General features: G+C 45.3%; 1 protein-coding gene and 1 long non-coding RNA gene across 16 annotated transcripts in view; one reads left to right on the top strand and one right to left on the bottom strand.

The window, feature by feature from the left end:
• The window catches only part of LOC111244674 (neuroligin-4, X-linked-like), a 131,533-nt gene that overhangs the window by 81,986 nt on the left and 37,322 nt on the right, over positions 1 to 12,225 (bottom strand). For 4 of the 12 annotated variants that reach the window (XR_015320264.1, XR_015320265.1, XM_086979051.1 and 1 more), the window contains exon 1: positions 384 to 2,195. The exons of 1 other annotated variant lie outside the window; for it this stretch is intronic. Coding sequence is in view for 6 of the 11 variants with exons in the window: in XM_086979051.1 (XP_086835177.1) it covers positions 384 to 903 (520 nt within the window). In the remaining 5 variants the exon portion in view is untranslated. Of the gene's footprint in view, positions 1 to 383; positions 2,198 to 12,225 lie in introns of those variants that run through there. 7 more of the 12 variants (XR_015320267.1, XR_015320268.1, XM_086979050.1 and 4 more) reach the window with 3 other exon arrangements.
• Positions 1 to 12,225, top strand: part of LOC147757477 (uncharacterized) — a 43,433-nt gene that overhangs the window by 2,926 nt on the left and 28,282 nt on the right. The window lies entirely within an intron of this gene.

Below are 12,225 nucleotides of genomic sequence, written 5' to 3'. Positions count from 1 at the left end.
GGAAGGCCCGAAACGAGTGGTAACGGTTGCGCGAAGTCGAGAGGCCTCCGCGAAGAAACGAGTAAGCATAATACAGTTTTGGGGATACAACTGCGTCATCCTTCAGACGAACACTGTTTTGGCGAGACATACCCCAGTCGCTAGAGCGACGGTAGCATTGGTAGCAAGACTTTTTTGTTACAGCAGAAGAAAATATCGAGATCACTTTTCTTTACATAGTAAACCTTTCTATTTTAAACCCTCCATTCCTCTTTCCTTAGTTCCCGTTGACTTCGGCAGTCACATTTCGAGGTAGGCCGCTAACGGGTACGTTAGAACTGGAACTCTGTCTGTCATCTTACATCCTCACTGGCTCTACTCCATACACTTAGTCAATCACTCACCTTTAGCTGGCGCGTAAATGTTGAGGAATAGACAATCCTCTGATTGGTTAATAAGTAGTTGCGAAATCTTTTTGAGATACTCGACACGCGCTAATGGCATCTTTTGCGCCGCCTGCGCAGTGTCGTTTAAATCAATCGGGAGCTTCTGTGGACACACGGGTCCAAAGTGATCCGCGTCGCGAATATCCTCCCAGTGGGGCGAATTCATCGGCGGCAAGAACCTCAACGTTCCTATGGGTGGAGACACGTATGGAATCCCGAGAAACACTTCGACTGGTTGAAGCGTGATACCGAACTTCGATTCGGGTATGATGATACGTCCACGCAGCTTGCCATAGTTGGTCTTAACGACGCGGTCGCTCACGCGCGAGCCCTGGAACGTCGGATGAATCGGCCCGTTGCTGCTGCTGCTGCTGCTGCTAGTACCAGCGGTGCCTCCACTTCCCGGCAGTGGTAGGGTAGCCGATGTTCCCTTTACCTCCGCCAGTAGGGCGACCATTACCAAGAGCGCTGTTCGCATGACGCAGGAGTTGCTATGCGTCCGGAAATGCTGCTTTCGGTAGTTGGGCCCGCCACCACCTACTGGCGAGAATCGGCTAATTGAGACACTGTTATTGCTAACGCGCTGACCAGCAGATAATAATGCTGCCTGATGTCGCTGCTTAAAAATGTTGCAAAAAACGCCCGCCCAACGGCTCGCCGCCGTTCCCAAGAAAGCGTTTCCTAAATTTTCCAGCGAACGAGCTCCATCGTCGCGCACTCGTTGCGTTTCTTAGCTCACTCGCCGATTGGGGGCCGCCTATTTGACTTGCCGGTACAGTGGGTAATTCGGTATGATGCACTCACTGAATAAAACCTCTGATGAACTAACACATGAATATGAACAGAACGACACAGAAGTACAACGACACTTGAAAGGCGCACACACACACTTCGACTATTTTTTCGCTGTGGAAAGACAAATAAACAGAGTTGAATTATATATAGTAAAGGTCACGGCTGCAGCACACCTCGAGGGACTCAGCTGTTGCTGCTTTAAGCTGTTTCCCCCCTTAGTACTATGGCTGCGGAAGGAACACACTGGTTACCCATTACCGCTACAGACGAAGCGGGTCACTCACTCACAATCATCGCCTATCGGTAAGATACACATGCTCACAGGTGTGATACTTCGCTGCGTTTGCTTATCGTAATGATGATAATCCTTTTGGTGTCGTCCGGGGCCGCGTATGACAGCAGCAGCGTCGGCAATAGTACCACTGTAACGGAGACGAGTGCGCAAAAGGACAAGCCAGCACTACACTTCTGACCAGCAGTACTCAGCGCAGGGCTAGAACGACACGCGCGCAGAACACTAGGGAAATAGTCGAACGGTGCGGTAATGGAACCTCTTAATGGAATTACAGATCCTGCTCGACTCGGTCAAACGTGCGAATGCCGTTGTCGAGATGATGATACGCGGGTTCATAATCGAAACAAGCCTTCACCGTGCTGGTTAAAGACACAACTAGTAAACGGTGGCATACTTCCTTCGCATAGACCCTATTATTTCTACAACGGTAGCGTTCCCGTAGTCGTATTGACGCTTCTATTGATTAGATGGAGTTTCTTTCTGGTTTTATCCCTCTCTTACGTATAATTTTAACTTTTTTACCGCCAGCCCGAGTTTATACACATCTATACCATGTGGACGTAAACTCCATGATGCTATGGAGCACACGCGACCAATAGTGTAAAAGGATGCGTTACCGACATCACTAGCCTGAACAGCTACTGGGCATCATTTGGCCAAGTGCACATGCTCGACGACGCACTCTTTAGAGCTGCGGCCGGCTCGCAGGGCCCCTCCGAGCATACTATGTCAGCAGACGCATGCGCGCAGACGGGAGAGGGTGCACGCGTCCGTTGTCGTACAGACAAAAGGAAAGGGACACTCTTCATCCTCTATCGGCAAGGGTATTACAGGAGAAGAGCAACGAGGCCTCCAGTATTAACGGTAGCCAGCACAGATGGAGCACGGAGTTCGATTCGACAGGACAACCTGGCCTAACTCAGGTTTGTTTCGAACCGGCAACGGGATGATACAGGCCTCACACTCAGTATACTACACGATCGCAGTGACACAGACCGACAGAACTATCACGTATAGCAAGACAATGCAGGGTACTAGCAACACGGGACCAGCATGGAATTTGAAGCTGAAAGACATTAATGACTGGTCATCAACCCCTCGTGAACTACAAAAAATAAAACAGTAATTCTTTATCTTCCAGCTCCTGCATCTAGTTGTACAACGTTGGCGACAAACTGCTCGTTGCCTTCATGTCGTGACAGGTTCGCTGGGCAATCAGCGGCCTAACCGATTAGGATGATTTTATTGCAATTACACCGATTACATATTGTGATTAGGTCATGCAAATTACGACATGGGTCAGCTCTAGCAAACGTGTAAGCTAACGCGATTCCCTTACTCTGTCTTCTAACCTTTGGTGATTTAGTCCGACGGACTGATATAGCTCCGTAAAGAAAACTAGTTAATAACCCGAGTTGTATGAAACCGCCATACTATTATCAGCTATAAGCAATATGTCCGCTGCACCGTCCCTTTAAGCAAATATACTAAAAGTATATATGTACCTATAAAACATTCATATTTCACGCAACCACTAGAAGGTTGCTCGACATATCATTATTATAACACACAAAAGAGAAATAATAAAACCTTATTATATACTTAAAAATTTTTTCACGTTTATTACGATAGTACCTAACAGACACTGGAGAAAAAACAGCAAGTTTTGCATTACTGCCTGCAAGGGGTCACACAGGGCTGACTTCTCGTTTTAATCTACGTATAGATCTTTTTTTGCTGCCTCAAGCGAAATCGTTGCTTAGAATTTGTCTTCATATTCGTACGAATTTCTTGATTAGGAACTGCTTTCCAGACTAGGCGAGCGGTCTCTCGCCTAGCGGGAGCCATCGTGGGGTCCGGGGGTATTTTGAACGCGACGGGTTATACTACGCGCTAGCAAGCGCAGCAGCAGCGTAGCATCGACTGCAGTTGCCGTAGGTATATATTTTGGCTCGTGCCCAAGTTGTCAAGGTGCGGAACCGGCGGTCTTTCGTTTTTGTTTTCGCCCTTCCATACGCTGGTAGCAAAAAGCCAGTCTGGTCACAAGAACGCTGATCGACTGACAGTGAGGTAGGCGGAACTGTGTCTTTATGTGAGTGTCTGGTGGGTGAAAGGGGAGTAGCAGCAATAGCACCGGCCATTGGTATTCATTCATACAAGCCATCCCTTTTTTTGCTCGTATTGCTTCGTTCGGCTATAGGACAGGGGCCGATTATCTAAAAGGGAAAGGCGATCTTGTACGAGTCTACAAATCTGATAGAGGTAGGGTTTGTTCTAAATGCCTTTTGAGTGTGTATGTGGGGGGGGGGGGGGGGGGATAGGAAAGGGGTTCTGAACGACGAAGGTTTGAGGAAGAGCGGAAGACTGACAAACGGAAACAAGAGTCTCAAATCGAAGCTACTACTTTGTGCTCGTCTGTACAGTGATTCCTACCCGCAGAAACCTGATTGTGTTGCCAATTTTCAAGCACACGTGGTTCTATGCTGCTGCTGTTGATGCTCTGATAGTATACTACACTATCTGCATACGCATGAGGCCCTAGTTACTCTAGAATCTCGATAAAAGAAGAGTCTATATGGACAACAATCCCCGATTCTTGATTGACGTCGTTCCCAGATCTCGTTCCCCCACTTTCCTGCAGTGCTACTCTATAGGTTATCCAGTTCCGACTTGTACCTGAACCGTTAGTCACTCATTCTCAAGAGTAAAAGTTTAATCAGATTATGGCACATACCCCTTGAAAAAAACCCACATGGACAATTACCTTATCCACCCCCTTCAGGCTATTCAAGACTGCTCACCACACCCCACCCAAAGTATCGGTCTGCGTCTCAACAGCCAATACATATGGATCGCTCGATCCGAAGTGATCAGGGTTAACTGCGCTCGGAGGCTGAGGCAGCTTCTTCTTTGTCCCGTGGTCATACCCATCGTATGGAAATGGATCGCATTTGCATCAATTTAACCTGCTCTTCGACAAAGGTTCTATGGTTACTGAATCGATGGTTTTTATGAGGTTCCACAGAAAGTCACAGCGTCTATTTCCCTTTTTATAGCGTTTGCGCTCTCTCTCGACTACCTAAAACAGTCTTCCTACCATGATTTTCTAAACTTCAGGATCACCTTCTGATGTTATTTTACCTACATAAACTGTAAGTGTAGACACTTGTGTATTTATTTTCTCCAGTATGCCAAACTGATATTGCCTTCAGATATCTCATCGCATTGTCCCAGTGCAACAAGGTATTCGGCTAAAAAAAATAGGAATAAACAAACCTAATGGAAACACGCAGGGACGGACGTGATTGAAGCAAAAACAAAATTGTACATCTCAGGCCATGTTAGTTCTGCTTGCTCTTTTTTATGCCCGATCAAGTAACATGCTTCTGGTTATCACGTTTACTAAAACGTTAAGGAAAGAACAGGAAATGAAAGTATTCGACGTTCCATTGCTACCCTAAGAAGCGAACAGCAAAGCCCATAAGCACACTTCTTGCCATTCCGGGTTTTCCGTCTGACTGGTCGTCTGTCGACAACGACCACCCCAGCATTTGCTTCATGTGGACATCGGCACAATGTTTTGTTTCAAGTCACTTCGCGCTGTCACTCTCTGCTTTGTATCTGTATCTTTTTTCTACCGTTTCAAACGATTTCTCTGGCCCCTCCTTCGTTCTGCAATGGATAGCAAAATCCATTCCTTCCGGGAACCGTCTCCTGCTTGCCGTTCGATCGTCTGTCGATTTTTCACACACAAACACACTTACGACAGACACCGATGAAGATAGTACAACGTCTCGTCGCGATCGTGGCAAATATAAAGCGATGGAAAAACAGCCATCAGTAACACCGCGAAAGAGGGAAAAAGAAAGGGACAATAAGGAAGGAAAGAATCGGGACGTTGACGCTGTCACTGCTGGTGTTTCTGTGAGGTACCTGTGCCGAGGACGGAGCAGGAAATGGCCCCGCCAGAAGAATGAACGGAAGGACCACGACAACGTGGCAGTTGATGCACCCGACGAAAGTGCGCCAGTGGCGTTAAGGTTCAGCGAAAGTGTTAAGACAGCAATACTGAAAACGAGGAAAATTTCGAAAATATTGGGGCAGAAGAAAGGGCGATGCAGATAACAGGAGAGGCCGGTAGTGAAGGAATTATAGTGAGCGGACAGGTCTAATAAAAGCACAAATAAGAATAATGCCTCTTCGGCTCCGTTCTCGTAGTGGGGCTCGTAGTCGTCGTCCGCTCTTGATCCACACTCAAGCTAATCGGTCCGCTGCGACCACTTCTGGTCTTCTCGTTTTTTCATAGCCTTCGCTCTGCGGCCATCTCCCGTTTTAGTCCATTGGTCCTTTTGGCGGCCGAGTCTTTCTCTGTCCACTATACTCTACTGGTACTCCTATGATTGTAGGAGAGCAAGAGGTTGCGCGCAAAGAGGCCGAAAGCATAAATTTGCATTTTGCGATTGCCTCTAAACGGATCCCAATTGCTCACATCCAACCGCGCTCTTCCTCTTATAAACTGCTCAAATACAAGCCGACGAAATCCTAGTCCTTCACGCTTTTACTTTTCGTGCTCGTTTCAGACGAGAAGAGCCACTATGTCGTTCATGCAGACATTGCAAGCTGCATGACTATCTAAAGCTACTATGGCAATCTGGCATGACCATTCCATTCAGAGGTATCACTAATAGTTGCTGCCGCGGTGACTTACCACACTCACTGCTACTAATAGGGCTGCCTACTTGGCGGGCTATGACAGAATGAGGAAACGGACGTGAACCCCTGTTCTAGGAGAAACCCCTCTAAATACGCCCACCCATATTCTGATAAGGGCGAAAGACGAAAAACGTGATTTCAAGTGAATAGGAACGGAGATAGAGATTTATTTATCGTCGGTACCATACATACCACTATCAGGCTATACGCAATGATACTCGACACTATATGCCTGCTGTTTTAGCGATCGTGAGTGCTGGTATAAGATCATATGCATATATGAGATCTACGGACATGCCAACTTGAAGCGGTCGGCAGCACTAGAAGTTTAAATAAGTTAAATTGAGCCCAGGGTCGCTAATTTGATCTTGGGACGGCATCCAAAGTTACGGCTTTCTATTAGGTCTAAGTAAAGCTCAAGAAAAATTAGCAAAATTTATCGTTTGCACCTTTTATCTGCTCTGTGTTTTTCCTATTGGCTTGTGGTTTGAGTGGTGAACCTCGGAATAACTGCTGAGGCCTGCTTCTGATTCGAGGGTGGTGGTAATCGGTTATACGGGATTCGCAGTATGAATCATAAGGAAAAAGTTATATATAGATCAAATATAGTCTATACCTAAGCACAGTTGTTTCGTGTGCACATGATCGGAACAAAAATGCTCAGATACATCACTTTTATATAATAAATGCGTACTTTTTTTACGCACAAGGAAGATCTATGACGATATTACCTGCAGTTCGCAATCCATATAGTTTTTCAAAGGTTATTTACTTAGACATTGGTTTCGTTTATAAAAGCTGTTCTGACAGTGAATGCATTTTAAAATGTCTTCCGAAGTTTTACGTAACTTCTTAATAAGAAGGTTCGGTTTTCTATTAAGAGATTGATAACATTTTAATTGTTACATCGTCTCAATCAATATTATCCTTGTCATGCGCTCTATTATCTTCTACTGCTCACAGCGGGATTCTTTCATTAACGGATTTTTAGCGACTAGAATAATCGGGACGGGTGTCTTATCGTAGATTTGTGCTACAATTCTGTGGCAGCTTGTCCCGCGTAAATGATACTAATCGTATTGTGGTACTTTGTTTTAGCGTGTGTTACTTCTCTGCAACGACAGAATGTATACGTTGAACGTGTCGGAGACCGAAGTTAGAATTAGAAAATATTGTTTAGTCGGTGAGGTAATCTGGGCATATGTTAAGCTTAAATGTGGTATAGTACGTGAATAAATTCAATCCAAAGCTTTGCACATCAAAAACTTCTGTATAAGTTTTCCTCCCTGCAAATCTAAATAAAAGATTTGAACCAAGTTTTCACCTAAACAGATACCAGATGATAGCGGTTTGAGGGATATTAGTTCCTAAATGACTTCCTAGGAAATGGATAACCTGCTAGATGTGTTTATGACGCACGAGACAGTCACGCCAAACATATATATATATATATTGGAATTTTGTGAATATTTGTCTATTTTTGGAGCTTGAGATCTATAGGGGGTTATTAATATGATTTCTGTGTACAGCTTAATATGGAAAAAAACTTATTATAGTACTACTATTATCGGAACTACTACAATACTATTGGAAACAAATCTAGGCTTTAATGGCGAATATAGGGTATCAGTCCCGTACCTGCGATGCCTTACGGGTGTACAGTTTTGATAATAGGTATTATAGTCCATTTAGTATTAGGCTGTTACAAGCAGATCTGGTGGATTAACTTCTGAACCAATGGGGCCAGAATAACGATTTTCTAATATGTTCTAGAGGTACTTTCTTTTACTTTTTGCACGCTTCTCCCAGCCCTCTGACAGATTCTAGACATCCATATACCAACCATTCGCGTTCCCGTATGTTGTTTTTCTAACTGTGCCTTCTCGAACTAGCTCAATAGTGAAATATGCTTGCTTACCAGATGCCCTTTATGTCTATTGCAAGCGCTACAATCACTCTACGTGCAAATCTACTTGACATTGCCACCAAGCTCAATTCTTCTTGGCGGTTATGCTATCCTCACGCCTGGTTTTTCTCCGGCTGGTCATAGATATTGAACTATGTCTCGCCTATCGCAAATAATGTTTCTGGAATCTTTTATTGATTGAAGTCTTGCACCGTAAACGTAGAATTTCCAACTGCACAAGCATTTCCAACTGGCCTGGAATCAATTTATGGAAAACCCATTTTTTTATTCAGTTTGCGCATTTTCCATAATTGGTTTATATTTTTGTGATGCATCACATGTGAAACGTTAGTTTTGGCTGACAGGGCCCTTCGAATCCAAACCCCACTTTTGTGAAAAGTTCCTTCCTTCGATTGTGACAATGCGCTCTTGATCTTCAAGTCCCAACGCCTGGTCACTTCCTCGCTGCTCCTTAACTTTTTGTCTCCATTTTTCACCATTCACGTAGCGTGATTTCTCTTTCGGGAAACAAAAAGTTGATTAATGCTCGTTGATTTTTCGACTTAAAAGGGATTTTCCTTCCGAACTAATTTTGGCAGGAGTAAACTCAATTGGTTTTCATTGACAGGTCTCTTGACTGAAGTATTTATCAATTACATTTTATCTGCTAGCAGCGTGTGGTTAAAAAATTATTCGATTTCAAGCCTGCAAGATTCGTTTGCTGCAGCCTAATGTAGTACTCTGTGCAATATAAATACGAGGATATCGCGCAGCGAAACATACGTAAATGGGAAGCGCGCTGTGGGAACGGGAACGGTCGATTTCGCGGATACATCGACTAAACAACGTGAAACACAAAGTTGACGGTGCTTCCGACGCTATCACTACGGGGCCCGTAACCAGCTATTTTCGCTTACTATCCAGGCAGATGCAGAAGGAGATTTAATACCGCACGACTAGCACAAGCGATAGTTTGCCTAAACACTTTCCTTTTGTTTATATTTCTCAACTTATTGGTTATGTGATCGTTGTGAGCATGTATGAAATGTCGGAATGGGCGCAAAAGGGCGCTTGGAGTGCTCTGAACGTGGCTGGACTGGTAGAAACTCCAGATGCGACAGTTAACGGACGATGTCTAGACACTTCACAGCAGGTAGGCACGAGCAGGATCCGGTGGAATCGATCCTCTTTCCTGTACAGTATGATCCGAGCTGGTCCTCTTGCCAACGCCAGTTCATAGCACATATGAGCAGCGATTTTTTTATTTTACTCGATACACGACTGGCAGCAAACGAGCCTCTCGCGGTCTTAGCTTCAAACGAAGCAGAGTGGCTACCAGGTCGCCGGCTGGGCATTTTAGGGCTTTCCGAACCCTCGGCAAAAACCTCGCAACAACAGCATATACATCGACAGCCAGGCTTGCTTGGCAAGGCTAGCCAGCAGGGCCACCCATTCAGCTACTTGACGAAACCCTCAAGGCCCACTCGTCCCGGAAACTTAAGATAAAAAAATATGACCCAGCTGTACTAGTCATCACTGCGGCTGGCGCTGGCGAATGGACGAATCCTGCACGGGCTGGTAAGCCCACGAAGGTAAGGCCGTTGCACCAGACTCTCAGTAACAGTGGCAATGGGAACAGCATCGGTTGCAGGCACAGTGAACGAAAGCAGGCGGCGAAAAGAGGAGGAGAAGGAAGAAGATGAAGCAGAAGACGCTCTTACAAGCAGGTCCCTTGCCTGGTTCGTACCGCTACTGCTAGTAAAGACTAAGTGGAAAGTATAAGAGCTGCCGTCGCGTATGTGTCGGCTGGAGCGTCGAGAGGATGCCGGTGAGTGCGAAAACAGCAGACTGACAAAGGGGATGAAAAATCAAGAAACGGCCTGTCTGCTGTCCAGCTTTCTTGGCATTAGGAAGAGAAGTAGATCAGCGTATCGGGTGGCTTCTGCTTCTTTTTTAATTGCATCGTTATCGATTTTATAGCCGTGCAGTTTCTGCGGCTGCAGACGCCAGGCTGGTAAACGAAAAGGTAGAAATAGCTTCTCGTTTGATGGTGGCCGGCGATGGCATCAGCCGAGCGGGCTTAGTGGAGAGTTGTAGGGACGAACAGAAGAAGCCCGACAGCGCCCGTTCCCGTCACCTTTCGAGTGCTGCTTTTTCTCTCTGGAACAGCTCCTTGAGAATGCTGGAGTTGTCTGTTGTGGGAAGCTGTGTGGTAAAACCTAACTACGAGAGGTCGCTGGTGGCTGATGTTGCTCTTGGTTTTTCTATAGAGGATGGCCAAGTCACTTACGAGCCAACTACTTCACATTCAGAGGTCCAGAATAGGAAACAGAAATAAATTGCGCTCTGAGTCTACATTACCTGCTATAAAGGAGAAAGTGAAAGATAACAAGCTATTCGACAAAGCCTTAGTGATCGAAAAGCAGAATTAACGGCGAGGTGGAAGCGTTACGTAGGTGGGAAACCAAGAGCAATTACCGTGCATGAGTGTGTGTGTGTGTGTGTCTGGCCAAAAATTTGATTTTTAGGTATCATTCATCTATACCGCGTCTCAGGCCTACGTACCTATGAACTGAACAACCATCCTGATCGAAGATCTAGTAATAGAAAGAAAAGTAGTAGAAAGAAGTACTCACATGAAAAAGAGAGGACATGAAAGATAAGATGGCGAGATGGAGATGGGATGGGGACAACGAAAAAAAAAAAAAAAAGCGAAAACGATAAAATGAGAGACGAGGGTTGTCCAGATGTTTCTTAAATAGGTTGAAAAAAATGTTTTTGAATTGAGAATCCATGCAAACCTTCCTTTTCGCTTGCACAAACTGAAGAGAAAGTTTGAAAAAAAGAAGTTTTTGCTCGGGAAAGTTAGTAAGATCAGGGTGGAGAACGGCAGGCCGGGTGAAAAAACTAGTAGGGTGGCCCTACGGAATTGGGAAAGAGTAACGGTAGTGCTTCGACGGCGAGAGGGCTCTTAGACTAGGTATTGGCAACATCCTGCTGACTAGTTTAGCTCTAGTTGTCGGTGGAAGAGCGAGTAGGCATCGCTGGTACATTGGCCCCCGTAGTTGTTTCGCTAGCTTAGTCCTTTAGGCTTAAAGTATTATAGCAAGAAACTTCCACATAACAGCTACTACTCTTTAGGAGTGTATGTATAGTGCAGCAAAATAAAAGTTGATTTTTCTGCATGGGTTCGATGGGTAATTGGTTGATGGCTAGATAGCAGCCAAGCTATATGACTGCCTGTTTCGTCCTGGCCGCTGCTAACCTGCCCAGCAACGAGCAAATAGGAGGTATCGATTCCGTAGCGGGCGCTTTAGTAACGTTTATTCCTCGCCGAGCGCGTCATCCTCGGCAAGCACACTTACGCCATCTTCATAGGAGCCATGAAAGTCGGTTTGACGAGTGTGTTTGCAGAAAAGGCAGTTTTGGCTATATTTTGCTACAGGGAGGATCAAAAGATTTACCCAGGTGCGAAATATATTCAATGGGCCCACCATCCGGCTCCCTGCACAGGCAAAATCAGTTAGGCTGCGCTTGGATAGCGAGATCACTGCGCCCCTGTCCGAAGCAGCAGCGCCCACAATGCATCGCTTTCTTCTCTAAGAAGAAAAATAATAGCAATAAAAAAATTACTTAAAGAAAAAGTGAAAGCGGTTTTCGTCGTTTTCAGCTGGATCTTACTTTCAACCCCCCGTGTCCTCACACTCTTCTCCAAAAACCCGATCTTCTTGATCAAGCAGCCGGACACCATAGAATCGCTGCTGAGCTGGAGGTGCGAATTTTTCAGCAAATGCTGGTAGCGCAACTAGGTTGACCAAAAAAAAACCACAACGTTATCTTAAAGACGTACAGAAAATTGTAGTGTTATTCATTTTTAATAGTCAAGAATGCTATTTCCAACACGTGTTAGCGGTTGAACCGTAGACGAGACTTTCGACTAGTAACAGGAAGTTCTCGACAGCTGTGATACGGTAAACACGCAGAGATATGTTAATTTAACTGGCATTGGGCAACAATCATTACGCAGACACGTACTCTTCAGCAGTGTTGACGTGCTGAAACTATCGCGTGATTAAGCTCACGTTAAATCT

This window comes from Varroa destructor, unplaced genomic scaffold, assembly GCF_002443255.2.
Source record: "Varroa destructor unplaced genomic scaffold, Vdes_3.0 BEIS01000002.1, whole genome shotgun sequence".
Classification (NCBI taxonomy): domain Eukaryota; kingdom Metazoa; phylum Arthropoda; class Arachnida; order Mesostigmata; family Varroidae; genus Varroa; species Varroa destructor.
This window is presented reverse-complemented; position numbering and strand designations above follow the sequence as displayed.